General features: G+C 45.1%; 1 protein-coding gene across 11 annotated transcripts in view; it reads right to left on the reverse strand.

Moving 5' to 3' along the window:
• Nucleotides 1–20,545, reverse strand: part of Rapgef2 (Rap guanine nucleotide exchange factor 2) — a 202,411-nt gene that overhangs the window by 3,043 nt on the left and 178,823 nt on the right. For 10 of the 11 annotated variants that reach the window (XR_012908114.1, XR_012908115.1, XR_012908117.1 and 7 more), the window contains 10 exons: nt 18,683–19,066; nt 16,170–16,381; nt 15,960–16,083; nt 15,389–15,412; nt 14,164–14,387; nt 12,160–12,366; nt 8,215–8,367; nt 4,698–4,923; nt 3,238–3,797; nt 1,295–1,588 (listed from right to left, as the gene is read on the reverse strand). Coding sequence is in view for 7 of the 11 variants with exons in the window: in XM_075950925.1 (XP_075807040.1) it covers nt 1,295–1,588; nt 3,238–3,797; nt 4,698–4,923; nt 8,215–8,367; nt 12,160–12,366; nt 14,164–14,387; nt 15,389–15,412; nt 15,960–16,083; nt 16,170–16,381; nt 18,683–19,066 (2,408 nt within the window). In the remaining 4 variants the exon portion in view is untranslated. The remainder of the gene's footprint in view (nt 1–1,294; nt 1,589–3,237; nt 3,798–4,697; nt 4,924–8,214; nt 8,368–12,159; nt 12,367–14,163; nt 14,388–15,388; nt 15,413–15,959; nt 16,084–16,169; nt 16,382–18,682; nt 19,067–20,545) is intronic. The other variant, XM_075950922.1, reaches the window with a different exon arrangement.

Consider the following 20,545-nt stretch of genomic DNA (forward strand, 5'->3'; position numbering starts at 1 on the left):
CAGATGATCGGATCCCCTGGTAGAAGAGTTTTAGGCAGATGTGAGTTTCTACCTGGGCACTAGAAACTGGACTTCGCTGCAAGAGCAGTATATACTTTTAAACACACAGCCGTCTCTCCAGGCCTTCCTCTAATTTTAATTTTTAGAGAGAGAGAGAAAGAAGAGAATATATGAGTGCAGTTGCCACAAAGGCCAGCAGAGTGTGTCGGTCTCTCGGCACCTGGAGTTCCAGGCTACTGGAAGCCACCCACAGGGTGTTAGGAACCGAATTCTGGTCTTCTGGTAGAGCAACAAGAGTTCTTAGCTACTGAACTATCTCTCCAGGCCCGAGCTCCTTGTTTTTAACAGCACAGTTACACATTAAGAAGTCTAGAAGGAGTCCTCTTCCAAAGGACTGGGGTTTGCTTCCCAGCACACACATGGCAGGTCACAACCTTCTGTAACAGTTCCAAGGGATCAAATATCCTCTTCTGGCCTCCACAGGCACACACATACTATGTGTGTGTGTACATACATATACATATATATATATACACATACATACATATATATGTATATATCAAACAATTTGTTTAAATCTTTAAAAAACTTGAGGATAGACAAAAATGTTAATATTCATTAATCTATAATTAAAAATTATAATTCTCATGATTATGTTTTGGACTTGTTATAATGGCTGTATAATAAAACACACTACACTGGATACTTAAAAAGAGAAGGGCAGGATTCCTCCTTGCCCTCAGCCCCGTTAGCAGGAACATCCAGAGAGAGGCAGAGAGCCCAAGGACAGCATAGCTTTTCCTGTCCCTTCATTTCCAAGCCACTTTCTGCCCATTAAGTGTCCAATTGCAAAGCTTCCACTGAAAACGTTAACCAGCTGCGTTTCAACAGGTCAAGATGCTTCTCCAAATTTCTAAAATGAGTAACAACCAGAGGTTTTCACTCTTATCCTTAAAATAGAGCCATAAAAGAACTCCAGTTTTGCTAAGTATTGTCTTGGAAGTTCAGGCTAAGCTGTGTCTCAGGTAGAACCTGCCTAGCACCCTGTAGGTCCTTGTCTCTAACCCTAGCACAGAAAAAGACTAAAATTCCAGTCATGTGCAAGCTTCCTTACAAGCAACCGTTCTGTAATTGCTGGCACTTACAAAACCATTTAAAGAAAGGTTCTTTCTCCTGCCAAACAGTGGGGGAAACCCTCCACAGCAAGCAGTTAAAGGTCCTCGAGCCACTGCTCTGACCCTCCTAAGTAAGTGGGACCTGGAACTGGCAGCAGGTCACCCCATGGAAATCTTACCATCCTCCTCGGCGCCAGTGAAGCCCTGCGGTTGGAAGGGTGCGAGGCGCGGGTCTGCATCGCTGGGCTTGTGCCACTGCGGCTTGCTTCCCGGTCTGCTGGCTGCAGGAGGCGTCTGCACTGGAGCCGGAGCCTCCGTGGGCCGAGCCACCATCCGGGACCGCTGCAGGGCCACGTTGTAGTCTGGGGGCTTCCGGGCCGGGTGGCAAGGCCCTTCAGGGAAATCGGTGATAGGGATGCCCACGTAGCCTGGAGGTGTGGGAGGTGGTTCCCGGTACCTGCCCTCCTTCCGAGCTGCAGGGAGATGGCAGGGTGTCAGGTCTAAGGCCTTTTACTTTACATAAGGTGCAGATACAAGCACCCTTCAAACAAGCCAGGGCATCAGGCTGTCCTCAGCTAATACTCACCAGGTCACTTCTGCCTAGTGGTATAACCGCTAAGCAAAGCCTAAACAGGGGAGTTCAACTAAAAACTAACCTCACAAAACAAGGTACCAAGAGGAACCAGGGACATGCCTGGGTCACATCAGTGAGGGGTAAAAATCCCCTCTCTCCTTTCTGTACCCGGATGGGGGTAACAGTGGAGGTTTCTTAGGCATTTCCCAATATTATCACATGGAGAATCAGGTTCACATCCCTCCAATTCTCTAGGTTTCTCTTTGGAAAACAATAAATTAAAATAAGATTAGAAAGCCCTGCAAACCAAAAAGGCAGTTGCTTTTCTTAAAGTCCACAATTTCATGAAGGTAAACCCATTCGTCTCTGTGACCTGCAAGATGAGATTTGTAAAACTGAGTAAGACTCAAGCTTATTTTTCTTGACTTTGTCAGGAACTAGAAATCACTTTCCTCTTCAGCAATAAAAATTCTGAGAATTAGTTTGTTAACAGAATAACCAACCTAAGAACCCTGAGCTGCTGCCTCCTCACTCACCCTTATGGGGTACTAAGTCTGACATCCCTGCATCACTTTTCATGTGGCCACATATGTTCCCTCATCAATACTCTAGGGGTTTCTCTCTGCACCTCACAATCTACCCCGCATTCTCTCAGACAGACATTCATCATTCAAGTTACAGAGAAGATAAGCCCGTGACTGAGGAGACACACTTGTCTCTACACCAGAGAGGGCACCAGCATCTTTTAAGGGCTCCTGATACATTGGCACTGTCCTCTGCCAAGACCTCCTCCATCCTCACGCTAATCATATTAAGATAGTATGGCTGGGGCTGGAGAGATGGCTCAGTGGTTAAGACCATTGGCTGCTCTTCCAGAGGACCTGGGTTCAATTCCCAGCACCCACATGTCGGCTCACAAGTGTCTGTACAACTCTAGCTTCAGGGGATCTGACTCTCACACAGACATACATGTGTGCATGTGAGTGCATGTAAAATGAAAATAAGTCATTTCTTAAAAAGATAAAATTATGAAGTTCATTTTAGAGAGGAACAGGCACAGCCGAGTGTCTCCGGTGTCAAGACGGGCTCCTAGCTCTGCCTGACTCCCTTTTGCACTTTACCCATCTCTGAGTTCTTTACCCCTGTCCTCCCACGTACAAAGAACTTGTTTAGTAGAAAAACAACGTGTCTTCATAACAAAAACCAATAAAAAATCAATATACAAAGGATATTGATACAATTCAAGGGGTCGGAAGAATGATGAACCGTTCTTCTGCGTTTCAATGAGAGGGAATGGCTCCTCTGTGAGGAACAGGCACCTATTCTAATAATGTCCTGGTAGGATCACAGCCCATTGATCCCGAAGGCTCAGCACTACTGACTGCTGAAGTGTGCGTCTCGGACCAAAAACTTGGCTCTTAAGCACTGGTCAGTTCACTTACTGACCATACTGCTGATCTGGAACCAGGCGTGGTGATGGACAATCTGAGGGGAAGCCGACTTCCACCCACGTCCAGGTGCACGCCAGCAGTCCATTTCCATACGTACCGATGAGCCCCTTTGGAGTAGTCGGCGTCACAGCTATGTGGGCAGGCATGGGGACAGGTTTGGCTTCCTCTGTGGTCACAGGCACCATACTGCTGCTTTCGGCCTCGATGGAGACATCCTTGCCGCCCCTTCGCTTGATAGTGCCCGTGTCACCTTCTGAGTCTTCTCCCCAGTAGCCCGTGGAAGATGCCCAGCTTGCCCGGGATTGAGCTTGCTCAAGACTCTCTCTATTTTGATTTTGTCTACTATATTTTGTGCTATGATCGGAAAACATAATTTGGTCCATATGGCTCCCGGAGGCCCATATGCCTGCAGCATCCCCTGAATAGTCAAAGTGAGTGTGCCCAAACGGCAAGGTTTCCCAGCTCCTCTGGTGCTGGATGGTCTGGATGTTGTCATGGGAACCACTTGAACATGAAGTCCAGCTCCCACGACCGCTGTCAGCAGCATCGAGGGAAGCGCGGTCCCCTTGGTCATGGGAGAGCTCCTCTGTGCTGGGAGAAGAGATGACAGTGGCCGCGGCATACAGACCTCGGCCTTCAGACACTGGGGCATACGACCTGCCATCGAAACAAAGGAAGGGAAGATGTCAGATGGTTAAACAACCCTTTACTGACAAACTGTTTTGCTGCTTTGAGACAGGCTCTTGGTTTGTAGCCTAGGTGGGTCTTGAACTCATTAACCTCCTACCTCAGTCTAAGTGCTAGGGGAACAGGCATAAGCCACTCCGCCTATAAAGTATCTTTTCCCTAGAAAAGCGGCTTTCTCCCATCCCAGAAAGAGGAGGAGAGTACTCCTGCATGGGATCAGAGTGGCTGGTTTATCATAGCACTCATTCATCTTTTCACAAAGCAAACACAGGGAAGTGTAGTAGCATTTCGATTGTATTTTAATAAATCAAGACTGCCTGAAGATCTGAGAGTAAAACAGCCCCAATGGTCAGCCTTACAGACCAGGTGGTGGTGACACACACCTTTAATCCCAGGAGCCACACTAGCTGCCATAGAAACTGGGCCATGCACGCCTTTATTCCCAGCCCTAGAGAGGATTATAAAACGGGAGGAGACAGCTCTCAGTCTCAGTCTCATTCTGAGACTCTTGGAGGCAGGATTATGTGATACTGTCAGACTCAGGTTGAGGTTAAGAGCCAGTGGCTGGCTGCTTTGCTTTTCGGGTCTTCATGTTGAACCCCAATTTCTTACTCTGAGTTTTTAATGCTTCAGGAAAGAGACCAACAACTTGCTACAAAAAAAAGGAGCACTTTCCTTACAAGGCTCTGAATGGCTGAATACACTGTGGTTCCCTAGGGAAGGCGGCACAGACAGAGACTGGGATGTGTTCTACCGCACAGAGCCCCAGTGGACCACCAGAGGGGAAAACCAACTACAAAAGCAGTCTGCATGACATGCAATGACAGACCCACAGAAAGAGAGACAAAAGAACGCAAGGATCAGACTTACCCTAAGCTGTATTGATCAGGCTCGATCAGGGTCCGCCGCTCCATCCTGCCCACACCCAGGTTGGTCTCCACGATGCTGACAGAATGCCTCTGACGCCGTTCATCATGCAGAGGGACTGGCACCGAGTCAAAAGAAGAATTGCTGACAATACTGGATCGTGAAGAAATTTCACTGTGCCCAGAATCTGAAAAATTATCCACGGTACCACTGGGAGCCAACATATAACCTGAATGAGAAATGCAAATTCAGTAATTAAACATTTTAGGCTTCTAAAACTGGTCCACAAAACAAGCAAAAATTAAATGTTGACAATGAGGTGGGAGTTTACTCAAAAACTTATAAATACCAGGTGACTAAGAGATTAAAATTTCACGCCAATAAAGTAAAAATTGCCTATTCAATGGTCAGGGAAACCTATCCTATTGTTATTCGTCCTAGGTAAAGATGAAGAAACTATGGCACACCTTGACTATTCTTGCTTCCTTAGCTACAACCCATACTACTGTTAGTAAAGCCAGAGAACAGAGCTCAAAGAGAAAAACATTTTTGTCTTGCATGTCTGAGGCACCAGTTCCAATCTTAGCAGCATAAAACAAGCCAAAAACAAAAGTGGTCCTCCAAAACCCCCAGAACCAAACCCCACTACTCCTAGAAGTACGAACCCAATCCTCAAGCTGTCAGTGGGTGTCTTGCTTTCTTTTGCTGTTTGTTTTTCAAGACAGGGTTTCTCTGTGTAGCCCTGGCTGTCCTGGAGCTTTCTCTGTAGACCAGGCTGGCCACTTCTATATTGCTGTTGCATAATTTTCAGTTTAATTAGAACAAATTTTAATATAAAAATAATTATTCCTACACTTACAATGAATTAGATTTTAAAAAAATGTTTGCGTTAATCCAGAACTCAGGAGGCAGAGGCAGGATAATTGCTGCAAATCTGAGACCAGACTGGTCTACATGGTCGGCAGCTACTGGGCCAGACAGTGCTCAAAATAAGATTTTAATCAAAAACTACAAAATATCCCCCCCCCAAAGTTTTAAAATGTTACAAAAGTAAATGCTATCTATTTCTAAGTATAAAAATTAGGAACAATATTCCATTAATAATAGCATCAAGAGACAAAGAGACAGGCTACAAACAGACATACAGAAGAGATGAAAGACTTCTACAATGAAAACTTTAAGGCACTGGAATAATAGTCTACCCAAAGTAGATCAAAGACCTTAATACCTAAAACTGTAGTGGCATTTCAATTGTATTTTAATAAATAAAGCTTGCCTGAAGATCAGAGAGTAAAACAGGGCCATTGGTCAGCCTTACAGACCAGGCAGTGGTAATAAACACCCTTTAAAAAAAACTATATATAGTTTTTTCAAGACAGGGTTTCTTTGTAGCACTGGAGCCTTCTTAGAACTAGCTCTTGTAGACCAGGCTGGCCTCAGACTCACAGAGATCCGCCTGTCTCTGCCTCCCGAGTGATGGGATTAAAGATGTGCGCCACCACCACCGCCCAGCTGGAGCCACACTAGTTGCCATAGAAACCAGAAGGTGCATGCCTTAATCCCAGCCCTCTCACTCTCTGTCTCACTCTGAGATTCCTGGAGGCAGGATCACCATTTTAGCCTGAGGCCTCGGTAAGAGAGTCAGTGGTCGGCTGTTTTGCTTTTCTGACCTTCAGGTTGAATCCTAATTTCTGTCTCTGGGTTTTTGTTAATCGTGCTACATAAAATGTTTAAATCGCTTGAGAAAATAATCCAGTTCTGACTAGTATTCAAACAGCATCACAAACAGCCCCAGGAACTGACAAGTTTCATTATGTGAAATTAGGAACTTCTTCACAACAATAAAAACTATCACCTGACTGAAAACAGCCTACAGAGTAGAAGAAAACCTTTGCCGATTCTATTTCAGACAAGGGTTAATATCTGGAAAAATTAAACATCCCATACCAAACCAAATGCCTACCAGTAAATGGGCCACTCAAATGGGAAAAACAAAACAAACACACACAGTTCTCAAAAGAAACACCACCAACTGGCCAGTAAAAAATTCAGCATTCTTAGCCATCAGGGAAATAATTGCTTTGTGATTCTAACTCACCACTTTCAGAATGTCACTAAGAAAACAAATGACAGTCAGTGGTGGTGGTGCGTGCCTTTAATTCCAGCACTTGGAAGGCAGAGGTGGGCAGTCTCTAAGTTTGAGGCCAGCCTGACTCAGAAAGTTCCAAGACATCCAGGGCTACACAAAGAAAGCCTGTCTCAAAAAAACAAACACAGGAAAAACAACAACAAAAATAAATAAAAGAAGGAAAGGAGGGAGGGAAGAAGGGAGGAGGAGGTAGGAAAGAGGAAGGGAGGGAGGGAACGAGGGAGGGAGAGAGGAGGGAAGAAGGAAGGAAGGAGGAAGAAGGAAGGAAGGAGGAGGGAAGAAGGGAGGGAGGAGGGAAGAAGGAAGGAAGAAAGGAAGAACGAGGGAGGGAAGGGAGGGAGGAGGGAAGAAGGAAGAAGGGAGGGAGGAGATAAAAAATGAAGGAAGGAGGGTGGCAGGAGGGAGAAGGGAGGGAGGGAGGAAGAAAACAAATGGCAGCAACGCTCAGGAGTCCCTCCTCACCACTTGAGGAAGGTAAACTAGTGTAGCCACCATGGAAATCAGGGTCGAGGTTCCTCAAAAACAAACAAACAAACACCTAAAAAGAGAATTATCAAATGACCAGGCTACACTTCTCCTAGCGTTGACCCAAGAGTCCACAACCTACCAGATACTCGCGTGTGCATGTTCACTGTGGTTCTGTACAGATACCAAGGAAATGCAAGAGTCTAGATGCCCAGCAGAGAGACGGGCAATGAAAATGTGGTGTGTACACACAATGCAAGTTGATCCCACCATAAAGAAAAATGACAGGGGCTGGAGAGATGGCTCAGAGGTTAAGAGCGTTGCCTGCTCTTCCAAAGGTCCTGAGTTCAATTCCCAGCAACCACATGGTGGCTCACAACCATCTGTAATGAGGTCTGGTGTCCTCTTCTGGCCTTCAGGCATACACATAGACAGAATATTGTATACATAATAAATAAATAAATAAATATTTTTTTTTAAAAAAAGAAAAATGACAGAAATGATGACAAAAGGATGAAATTAGAAAATATTACACTTGGTGATATAACCCATGTTCAGAAAGACAAACACACATTTCTTCTAGCGTGTGGATCCCAGACTCTAAGTTCTGATCTCTTGGGTTTGGCTAGAGCAGGAAATGGGTAATCTGAGCTTTCGTAAGGTGTCTGCAGTCTCATTCGGCCAATACTTGCAATATTAGCACCTGTCTTTGCCAGCAGGTGAAGAGAAGCCATAAATTTAAAAATGCCAGCATTCTTCCAAATTTACAAATGGATGGGGAAAATCCATCATCACATCACATCGGATTATTTGTGCACCAAACGCAGACTTCTCTGGTGTGTGTCTCTGGGAGCAGCTGGACTGAAGGTGTGGGCTTAAGCAGGGGCAGGAATGACCGAGCCCTACCTTTCCTGGGGGAGCTCTGAGGCGAGGTAGGGGGTGATGACAGTTGTGAAGACGCATTTGATATGGTGTCCTCTGCTTGCTTCCGATGACGCTCCAAACTCCCTTCCTCAGATAAGGACAGGATTTTCTTTAAAGCTTGTGGAGAGTTTATGCCTACAGAAAAGAAGGAAATCATTCAGGTACCCGTTTTTGAGACTGAAGGGAGCTGAGGGCATGGCTCAGTGGCAGGGCAGCTTGCCCAGCACGCACAGGTCCTAGCTTCTACTCTAGTATCAAACAAACAAATAAGAAGACGAAGAGTAAAAAATGCTGAAGGGAAATATTAAATATTAAAAGCTTTCTTTGTATCAGTTTCAACCTATTTACAATCTAAACGTTCTGTGTGCCCTTCTGGCAAGGCAGGGGGCATGCAAGGCTTGGTTTCTGGCTGAGTATCTGTCAGGAGTACTCGAAACAGACAGCTTTTGATGTTGCTTGGATTCTGAACCCCAGGAATTGTATTTGTTCAATTTGTTATGTATCAGAGTGTGTGTGTGTGTGTGTGTGTGTGTGTGTGTGGCGGCGGCGGGGGGAGGGGGGGCGACTGGACAACATTTGAATTAAGAATGAAGGCAGCACTTCCCATTCCAATTCCGGATGGCCCTCAAGTCTGGATTAAGAACAAGACATTTTAGTATTTTGGAAATGTCATCTCTGAGGAAGAAGGAATTGGTGGGGGTGGGGCAAAGTAAAGGGTCAAGAGTTAAGAGGAACTAACCAAGGGAAGTCAATAAAAAGGGCTCTAAAGAGTGCCGTGTCATTAATATTTGATCAAATAAAGAGCGGAGAAGGCAGGAGGCAGCCTGGTTTCTGTGGTGCACTTCAGAAGCCCAGGAGAGGTTTCCGAGGGAGAATGGAGCCAGCAGTGACATGGCACAAAAGATGGAGACAACAGACATTCATGACAGAGCAGCAAAGAAAGTCACATTAAAATGCTTCACCGATTCAATATTCTGAGGTTGTCTTTGAAGGAGAAAGACATTTCTGCAAAGTCCTGATGGTCTGAAATTACTTTAAGGAAGGGCTGATTTTAGTGGCTACAGACTTGACAGGCTATTAAAAAGGAGCCAGCAGAATTTAATGTACCTTCTATTAGTGGTTTGAGGCTGTTCTGTTTATTTTTTAAAAAACAGGGGCTCATATATCTCAGGCTGGCTTACTCTCTACGTAGCCGAGGATGACCTAGAACTTCTGATCTCTTGCTTCCACTTCCTGAGTTCTAGGATTACTGGCAATAGCAACCATACATGCTGGGCAGGCATTCTACAAACTGAGTCCATCAACAACCCCCTTGATGCTGTTTTAGTACAATTCTATGTTTTTAAAAAAAAAACATTCTTAAAGCAGTTCTGATTAAATGTAGCAGGTTCTAACATACACTGTATGCATAAATAAATCCACTACATAAATGGGTAGGTCTTTTCTCTTAAAGCACTTTATTAAGTTGAGTCTGGTGGCACATCCTTTTAGCAGGTAGTCGCAGGTGGTTCTCTTTAAGTTTGAAACTAGCCTGGCACATGTAGTGAGACCCTGACTCAAAAACAAAAACAAAAAACAAAATACGTTTGGTTTTGAAGTCTCAGGGATTGGAACTCAGGTTATTAGGTTTGTCGGAAAGAACCTTTATGCCCTGAGCCATTTTACTGGTCTACGAATGGGTAGTTTTGATATGAAACTATTTCCAGGACGGGTGCCCCCCCTCCACACACACTGCAAAGACTCCCCTTCGCTCTCAGGGACTGCAGATAAAATCAGCCATGTTTGCTGCATCTAAGGGCTTCCGCTGACAGTCTGTTTACTTTTTGAAACAGGGTTTTACTAAGCATCCCCAGCTGGCCTTAAACTTAAGCAGCTCAGACAGGTGGCAAATTTACAGTCCTGTTAAATGCTGGGATTACAGGCATGGATGACCACACCCCACAGGTGTTATCTTTTAAGGGACAAGATGCTGGGAGTGTTTAGAATGAAACTATTTCATGAAAAAGGATGGGGAAAAAATCCCTTTTATCTTTAAATTAGTATTTTTTTTATAATGTGACTTTAGATACACTAAACTTAATATCTTAGGATGACAGATGACATTTCACCCACATTATAAGGCTCATAAATTCAAATGAACCTTGAAGATATTTTGAGAGACATTCTCTTTGAGAAAATGGAAGACAGCTTTATATTCAGGAACGCCTACCTCACGTTAAATATAGCTAATGGGGGATTTCTAGATAAAAAAGAAGAAAGACAGTCTTCCATATGCAAAGTTCAACACAGAAGAGGAGACAGACTCACACAGTGGAAGGTTTGGGAATACATGTAGGTTCAGAACACAGGTAAAAGAAAAAATGTGTAATCCAAATTGTTTGTCATAAGATGAACACAAGTTTGAAAGGGAAAGGAAGTCAGGTAGAGATTCCTATTTCCCCCCACACTTGGCACACGAAATGCTCACTGATCAGGAGGAGAATGCAGGTGGGACACGGTGCCTGCCTGAACTCGTGAAGTGGGAACGAGTTTCCAACTCTAACCTCATGAGCCAGCTTTAAGGTCTGCTCTACTCTCATTCTGACTGCCTGCTCTACACATACTCAGAAGCCAGGACAGTTGTCTGGAGAGTCATTCCGCTGTGCGTTCACACAGAGAACCAGAGAGCAGGGCACTGCTCGTGGGAAGAAGATGCCAGATTTCCTGATTACTCCGGCAGTAAGCTGTAGCCTCTGCCTCCTAAGTCACAGATTAGTGATCAGCAATCCACCTTTGTGTCTGGCATGTGCCTTGGTTTGATCCCTAGCACCACAAAAATAGGAAAAAGAAAAAAAATCACTTCAGACAAATAACTGAATGTCAAGATATTTTGCCTAAACTTCCATAGACTATGGGTCACATGGCAACATTTGTTTATGTGAATGAGGCAACTGCTATACCCATTAAAGCTTAAGTCAGCAAGTGTGCAAAGTCTCCTTTGTCACCCCATAAACTGTTATTGTCACGCATGACAGATGGCCTGACAATAATGCTCCCATAGAATTGGAAGACGATTTTTGACAACTAGCCATCTACAGGGATTAATATTCAGAATATATAAAGAATATTGAACACTACAAAAATTCCACAAAAAAGACGAATAAATTGAAGAGATAGTTCTTCAAAAAAGAAATGCAAAGGGCTAGTAAATACATGGAACCCTTCAAAATCCCTAGCCATTAAGAAAATGCATATCAAACTAACACGGAGACTCCATCTCATCTTAGTCAGAAAACTACCATCAAGAAAACAAGTGCTAGTGATGGGCTTGGAGAACCCTTGCACGCCCAGGTGGACCACCCTGGCAGCCTCTGTGAGGTCAGCATGGAAGGTCTTTGAAAACTAAACAAGTACCAGCCTGCAACCCACCTATACCGCCTGCGCTACCATGGTCTCCACTGCAGTCTTCACAACAGCAGAGGGATGGACCCGATACAGACACCTATCAACACACAGATAAACTATGGACACACACGTTGTGCCATACGAGAGAATGAAATGATGTCATTTGTAGAAAAATGGGTGGCTATTAGATATCACGATAAGTGAAATATGCAGATACACAACTATGTAGTCTAGCGGAGGACAGGGGAAGAAGAAGACATGAAAACAGAATGGGGGCTGCTGGGAGAAGCTAACGGAAGGAGAAGTAGGACACTGTGATCACAGTGTATTATATTTATGACAAGTGTCATAGTGAAACTCATTATTTGTACAACTAATAGATGCTAAGAAAAAATGAAATTGTTTACGACTGCTTATCTTAATAGAAGATGGTCACAGAGAAATAAAATGCATTAGGCCAAGTTGTCCAAGACAAACATTATTTCCTAACCTGAGAAACACGTCAGCAAATATCACCCGAGAAGCATGAGTTCAGAAACTTACCGAAAGGTGGCAGATCCTTCACTGGCACCTTCTTTCGTGAAGGGTAGAGGGACACAGCGGGCACCTGCAGTCCCTGGCTGGCTTTATGTGGTGGCTGTGGCTGTGGCAGCGGTTGCTGTGGCTGTACTTTCTGCTGGGGCCCTGCACGTGGAGCCACAGGGGAGGTCTCAGACTTGACAGGCTTTTTGTCTGCAGGATTCTTGGGCACTGGTAATTGTTAGGGTGAAAACAGGGCACAGGTGTCAGGATCACGTGGAGACAAGGTCAGGGCCACAGAGTACCTGCAGTAGAGCAATGGCATGGGCCCCCGCCCACCCACACCACCTCAGCAAGGTCAGAGAGGGAGAGGAAACCCCGGCTACTGAAAATGAGAGCAGCGGCAGAACAAGGGGGTTTGCCTTCTGAACGAGCAATAGTGAAGAGGATTGTACTGTCAGCATCAAATAAAGTAAAAACAATGAGGATGGTTCAGTGCCGACTGTATGTTAAAAACACAAACACATGGGCCAGCAAGATGGCTTTGTAGGAGAGGATTCTGCTGCCAAGCCTAACCATCAGAACTTGACCCCTGGAACCATATGGAAGGAGAGAACCAGCTCCCACCAGCTATACCCCTATAGGTACAACACAGCCTTGTGTTGCCAACCATCTATGTTTTATAAACAAGCAAACAAATAAACATTAAAAAATACATGATAAAAATCAAAATAAGAAAATCAAGAATTGTTTTAAAATGGTACCCAGAACTTTGCCCCATCGGCGATAATGCTATTAACTGCAATCGACTTAGTATCAAATCTTCCTAGGATGGAGCATTATCCTTGAGCAGACAGCGGCCAATGCTGCTTAGCACTGTGTGGTGGGAGGAACACTACGTGCTATGGAAGCCTCACAGGCAGAGCTCACTGACACCAGACACTCAGAGACCAGCCGCTAGGAAACTCAAGCTGCTCAAGCTCTTAGCCATGTCACATGGAACTTAAAGAGTGTCGTGGGTACAGATGTGCACTGAGTGTGTGCTAGAACCTGCAGAGGCCAGCAAAGGGCAGGGGATCCCCCAAAACTGGAGTTTTTGATGGTTATGAGCCACCGTGTATTCTGGGAATTGAACAAGGGTCCTCTGTAAGAACTGTGAGTGCTGTTAGCCGCTAAGTCACCTCTCCAACCCTATGCCCTGGGTGGACTGAATCATGTAATCTCCTCAAGTTATCTACCTCACATTTCAACTGTCAAGAAGCTATAATTCAAGTTTGCCCACTAAAAGTTCCCAAAGTGGCTCCAAAGCCACAGAAAAACCCTGTCTCGAAAAACCAAAAAAAAAAAAAAAAAAAAAAAGTTCCCAAAGTGTCCTAAATGAAAAATGCTTAAATCCTATCATATAGGAACAGACACAATGGAAGGTGCCCCGTATAAAGACTGGCCACATTTTCATTTTAACAGTAATGTGTCACTGGGTTGTCCAGGCTCACGTGACCCTCCAACCTTCGCCTCCCCGGAAGCTGGAACTGCAGACGTGTGCTACCGTCATACGTGGTTCACGTGGTTCACAGCCTGGCCAGTTATTTCAAGGCTGGACACCTACACATCCGGCTAAGATGTGGTGTGCTGTGTAGCAAGATTACAGCTTTAGTGGGCAGGTGCTGGATGCTGTCTGAGCTGAGGGAGACCCAGGAGCCAGCACACCCAGTCTATACTCCTCTAACTCCTGACAACCCCTAACCAGGCTGTCCATCACTCTGGGAGTCCCTCTGTGAGAAAAAAAACGCACACTATTTGGGGCCACAATCACCTCCATGTCCCTTGCTTATGTGCTTGGCTGTGTCAGATGAAACCAAAGGAAGGAGGTTTGAGCCCAGTGTCCCCTACTGCACTAACTTAACTGAAAACGAAGACCCAGTGAAGCACAAAGACGGTGCATCCCAGGACTACCATGTGCCTCTTGGCTGGAAGCCACCTTCCACTTGCACCATCACACAGCCTGAGCTGATTTAGGGAGGCACTCACATGTGCTGGTGGTTGGCTCACACTGCAGCGACAGTGTCTGAAGGCTCTCCTCATCCATCTCCAGCTCCAGGTTGGACAGGTACTGCTTCACTTTCCGAGCCATCTGGGCATCTTCGTACAGCTTTTTGGCGTTGAGGAAGGAACTACGGCGTACCCGCTTTTTATGCCCGCCTGTCTGAGCAACATCCAGCACTGTGGCGTTCGCACTGCCCTGACTCAGCGACCTGGAAGATGAAAACCAAGAATGCAACTCTGGAGCACGGTGTTGGCTGGCCTACCAGACCTGTGTAAAGACTGCGCTTGACAGGTCACATGCCCCCTTCTAGTGAGTAAACTGCTACGGGACAATGCGGAAAGAGAGATTACATAGGTTTGGTTAAAAAGGAATTATACATAATACATATACACAAATGTGTTTGGCATACATTCTGATCCTACCAGTAAACTCGACTTTTCATCTCACAGAGCATTCAAACTCCGTTCTCTCACAGAAGCCAGCAAACGTAACGGCACATAAAAGCTTGTGCAAGGACACTGCGTGATTCTAGAGACAATTTCAAAATTCAATTTGCTTCTTCTAATGGGAGTTAGTTTATATGAACTTAATGAAGCTCAACTACCCTGTTCACAATCACGTTCTTACTCTGTGGGTTGAAGGTGAGTTTTTAAACCAGTAAATCTGTTAATATAACAGTCATGCAAACATAAATATATGGATGGAAACTATTTAGTACGTGAATTGTTAAGAATTACTTTTAAAGGGGGCTGATTTGTATAGAATGAAAACAGTAGTTAGTTGAGCTGTGGAAAGTTTGGTTTTAGGGTGTGGGGTGCATGGTACCACCACACTGACTTCTGGATCTGTGCAATCGTTTGAGTTGCACGAATTTTTCCTTCTACAAGCATGCTTCCCTTCCCCACTTCTTTGGCTTTTTCATTTGAAAACATATAAATGATATTAAAATATAATCTTTCTGACAGCCAAAAAATACGTCTGGTCTACATTTTCCCAGAATAATCATCAATCATTTCACAGCTCCTGTGGACATGACTTCAGCAAAGTCCCACAGATTAAATCTGAAGTCAGTTTGCATCTGAAATTCTGATAGAGCAAGAGGGTTAGGAGAAAAAAAAAAAACACAGCAAGCGTCAGAAAACAGAGCAGGTAAGAAAACAAGGCCATAGGCCGAGCAAGACGCGAGTGTGCAAATGCTCTGCCACTTACCCCAGACTCCGCCACTTCTTCTTCCTGCAAGTGAGAGCCACGGAGATTGAAGCATGGGTGTGGAAAGAGACAGAGAGATCACAAGCTCAGAAGGAAAGGACCAGAATTCTGGACAAGCAGTTCTAGAAGCCCACAGACATTAACTGCAGAGTCGCCTCACACACACTACAAACGTCTTAGGAGGCTGCTGCCTGCATTCTGCTCAGTCCCTCCACTGATTTAACCATTGCTTCTTACCGACAGATAAACAGGTTGTATAGACATTATGACAATTCTGCTCTAGTTCATACTGCTGACTGTAAGTTTCACAACACGGTGTTGTGAAAAAATAAAAAGTAAACACTTGCACCTAACATTCAGTTAAAACTGTCCCAAGGACAAGCTCTTTGCATTTCCAGCACGTGTGCCCTGGATGCAAATGAGAAACATCATTACAAACTGAACCTTGAGGGTGATCCCTCAGTACATCCTAATGTAACTCCTGAATTTAAGCATTCAGATTTCCCTGCTGTGGGCATGCTCACTCTAACAGTCCTAACCCCACAAATGCCATGGCCTACGATGCACGTACCGAGTCCGGAACATAAGGGCAGGGTCCATGTTGACCGAGGCCATTCGGCCGACGTGACGGATTTCTTTAGCAATCATCCTCAGCTTCTCAAAGTTGACCAGTCCGTCCACTTTCGAGTCATTTCCTGAGATTAACAGAGGAGGAACAAGAAGTCACACGGTGCTCACCCTGGGCTCCCACCAGGACAGAGCAGGGCCCACCTGCGCTCACCCTCGTGGAGGAACGTGAGGTCTTTCTTGATGACAGGGAACAGGGGGATGACCGGAGGCTGCAGGTTCTGGCCGCTCAGGACGTTGCGGTACTTCGCCATGTTTCTGGAAGGATCAAACAGGTCTTGGAGGTCCTGGAACAGCTTTTCATACTTATTGGGAAGCTTTTCCCAGGTCGTTCGTAGTCTTGCCACTGGTGCCAGGTTTAGGCCACTAAGCGGGGAGAGAAGAGAAGGGAGATATGAGTAAATCATCCCCCTGGTAACAAAGGAAGACATGGAACGGAACACTTGAGTGTGTGAACTTTACATGCATGGAAATCCACAGAATCCCTAAGGTCATGTCCATCCTGCCAGGGTGGTGGGGGGCAGCTAAAAGCAGGCTCAGAGCCAAACCATTTGCCTTTATACTGCTTCCCTTTATGCTCTCATGACATTTTTATAGCCATTTATTCATTTGCCTTGTGTGTGTGTGGGGGGGGGGTCCCCAGACAGCTGCAAAGGTGAGGAGATAACTTGCAGAAGTCAGGTATCCCCTTCTAACATGTGGGTCCAGGGGTTCGATTTACGTGACCAAGCCTGGCAGCTGGCATTTCTTTACCGGCTGGCCCTTCTGTTTTGTTTGTCTTCTATAGAGACAGGTTCTTGCTTGTAGACCTGGCTGGCTCTTCTGACCAGGCTGGTCCCAGACTCAGTGATCTGCCTGACTCTGCCTCCTGAGGTGTGGGGCTTAAAGGCTCACCATCACAGCCAGCTGGCTAGCTCTTCTCTATGCTCTCTTGATCTCTTCACCCTCTGCTATAGCATGGATCTGAACTGGCCTCCAGGGGCCCTTGTATGGCTCAGGCGCCCCCAGTGCATTCAGTACTGGGAGGCTGTGAAGGGAAGCTAAGGTGGGAATGGGGGCAATGCCTGTAATCCTAGCCCTGGGGAGGTTGGAGGGTCACACATTTGAGACAGACTGATCTGCAAAGCAAGACCCTGGCTCCAAAACGGGTGGGGAAAGTGAGTGGTGGGAGGTCCTCCTACAGAACTGAGGTAAGGCCACCCCTCTCCCATCTCTTCCTTGATTTTATGTTCCAGCTACAAACGGCTCTGTTCCACCAAATGCTCCTTCTGTGAGCCTTACCACAAGTCCAGGCACAATAGGGCTAAGGAACTGTGGGCATAAGCCTTCAAAACAACTAGCCAAAGTAAACCTTTCTTCTTTAGAAAATGATTATCTCAGGTATTTTGTTACAATAACAGACAGCTGAATAGCACACTAAGACTTAGTTGAAACCTAAAACATGGATTTTTATAACATAGAAGAAGACAAACCTATTTCTCATTGGCAAAAATACTCTGACTGCAATGGGTCCTATTTTGATTACTACAGATGTCTGAGTCTAGTTGTAAGATTCAAACCTCAGAGTTTGACACAACAATCCCTTCTGCAACAGCCTCACACATATATAGAGCAGCATTTGGTTCATAACAAGTATTTGATTTAAAAAAAATTGGGTAAATATTCCATCACAAAAATTACACTAAGTCACAAGTATGAAGATTCCAGACAGATAAAATGATTAATAATCATCTTTAGCATCCAGGAAACTATCCACTTGCATCTCTCATGCCCCACCATAAGCACTTTTAAAAGGGAAGAAAGTTAACCTGGAACATCTGTGATAATGCTGCGATGGAATCCCTTAGATAGTATTATATTACCTAATCCTCTTGAAATTTTGGGGGGAGTATTGTTATTTTACATAGAAAATGAGTGGTGTTCAGAGAAATTCAAATGATTTGTCAGAAGTCAGAGTAAACAAGGTTGAATAAATCAATACACAAATACATGGTACATACAGACCTTGTCTCCAAATCCTGAGACAGTTTTAGACATTTTTTAAACTTTGATTATATGTGTACCTGTGTTGTATGGGGAGTATGAATGCCTACATATGGAGACTAGAAGTCACTATCTGATGTCTTTCCCTACCGCTCTCCATCTTCTTCCAAGGGCACCATTTCCCCTAGACTGACTGGCTAGCAAGTCCCCAGGATCTACTGTCCTGGCCTCCCCAGAGCTGGGGTGAAAACCACACTATGTTTGGCTTCTATGTGGGTGCTGGGGATCTGAACTCGGGTCTGTAAGCTTGCACGCTTCGCCCGCTGAGCCATCTCCCTAGTCACCAAGAGAGTTTAAAGTAAGGCATAAGACATCGAGGCGGGCATAGTGGCACACACCTATAATCCCAGCACTTAGGAAACAGGATCATGGGTTCCATGCCAGTCTGGGTTACTTACAGGGACAGACACCCCCCACCCCCCAAGCTCTGGAGGGAAAGAAAAGATTTAGAATCAGAAGAAAGGGCTGCTTAATGAATCAATTATAACCTAGTGCATATGCGGCCTTATGTTACATACCAGCAATACATACACAGTATCAATTATGAATTAAGGAATGCTATTATTTCTGTAATTACATGGTGCTCCAAGCAGAATCAACTGTACCGAGAACAGATACTCTTACCTGATGATCGCAAACATGGAGTTAAAATTCTTGCATTCCCTACAGTGTAGGGCGATCTTGATGAAATGCTTAATGATCTTCATTCTCTTCAGCTGGTTCGTCTCTCGCAGGATTTCGGAAGCCACCCAAAATGTTTCCTGGTTAATGACTTCCTCAAATTTCTTCAGGTTGGCACAGCTGGTTTTTGACTTGAGTTTAAATAAATCATCTATGTATTCAGTAGGCTCAATGTTGCGGAAGAGCTCAAAGTTCCTCATGGAGAGCTGTGTGGCAACCTCCACGGTGCTGAGCTGAAGGAGAGAGATGTGGCTCTCCCGCAACAGCTCCTGGGCGTCCTCATCTGAGCAGAGCGTTTCCGTTTCCATGTTGTTTTTCAGATAGTACCTGAAAGAAACAGAAACCCCTTAGACGCCAGGCTGAGCAGGGAGTCTGCGGTCCTCCTTCCGGGAACACTGCTAGTTCCTGGGGGACGAAAGGGGTGGGGAAGAATTAAGAGAACGATGTAAGAGTTCTTTTCATCCAGCCTGGGAGTGTAGATGCCTCTCCAGCCACCAGGTCACTGTCACCGCCTGGTGACGGCCACCTACTCAGCGGGTGAGTGGAACTGAACAAACCATGGGGACTTCCTCTGTGCCGCTCCTGTAGTTCTGTTTGTTTTTCCTGCCATCAAAATACTTTTAGCTTGTTTATCAAAGGTGACAAAATACAGCTCTTTTCCAGACTAGATATAAACATCAGCTCAAGAGCATAAGTCAGTTCCCAGAGAGGCGGGAATCTGACAATTGCTAGGTCCATAACTAGCTCAATCTATGTTTATTCTTTCATTTAATGATTAGCAACTTACTAGCTGAGCTGGCAAAATGGTTAAATGGGCAGAGGGACTTGTCATGCAAACCCAGGGACTCACAACGTTGTCTTCTGATCTCCACACCCATGTTGTGGCATATGTGACCCCCCACCAATATTGGGAGGGGAGTGACCTGACGCAATTTATTTTCCTCTGTGACCTGAAATCAGATTTTTTAGTTTTTTAAGATTTCTTTTACATATGTGAGTGTTTTTCCTGCATGTATGTACGACACCTGTGCCTAGGGCCCTCAGAAGGCAGAAGGCATAGGCTCTCCTGGGACTGGATGGTTGTAAGCCATCACGTGGGTGTTAGAAACAAAACCCAGCTCCTCTGCAAGACCAGCAGGTGCCCCTGACTGCTGAGTCACCTCTCCTGCTTCAAGATTTTAATTTTCAAATATTTAGATTTTCATGAAACTCATCTAGGGAAGTGGGAGACATCACCCCAACTTGTCACGATAGAAAGTAGGCATCTAAAGCCTCATGGCTGGTCAATATGGACAGTATTGTGAGCCTTTTAAGGAACTCACTGAAAATAGTTTGCTCTGTGGCTTCTCCCGCCCTGGTTTCGGCAGGCAAACGCCTTCTCCAAGTGAAACTATAAACAAAGACATAGAACAAGTACAGTGGGGCTCCCAATCGGTCTTTTAAGACTTGGTTACTTGACGTGTACAGGTTAGTGTTCTCCACTGTGGTTACCCTGACAGCCTGAATAACGGGAACCATGAAGCTGAAACTCAGTGAAGATTTGTGCAACTACAGATCTACATGCAGAGGATGCCTGACCTCTGACCGCCAAAAAAGTATTTATCAGTGTTGGGGCTGGAAATAAAAGTGACAAAGGGCAAGGAAGTGACCGTCACAGGTAGAAAACAGGAGGTCTGATCGTCATGGTTTAGATAAGACTCAAGAACAATGACATCGCATAGAAAACAAGAGAGTTAAAAAAAAAAGAAACAAAAAACCAAGCTATTCATCTTACTAATTTCCCTTGAGTGGAAGAGTGCTTGGCCA

This window comes from Microtus pennsylvanicus, chromosome 16 (genome assembly GCF_037038515.1).
Source record: "Microtus pennsylvanicus isolate mMicPen1 chromosome 16, mMicPen1.hap1, whole genome shotgun sequence".
Taxonomy (NCBI): Eukaryota; Metazoa; Chordata; class Mammalia; order Rodentia; family Cricetidae; genus Microtus; species Microtus pennsylvanicus.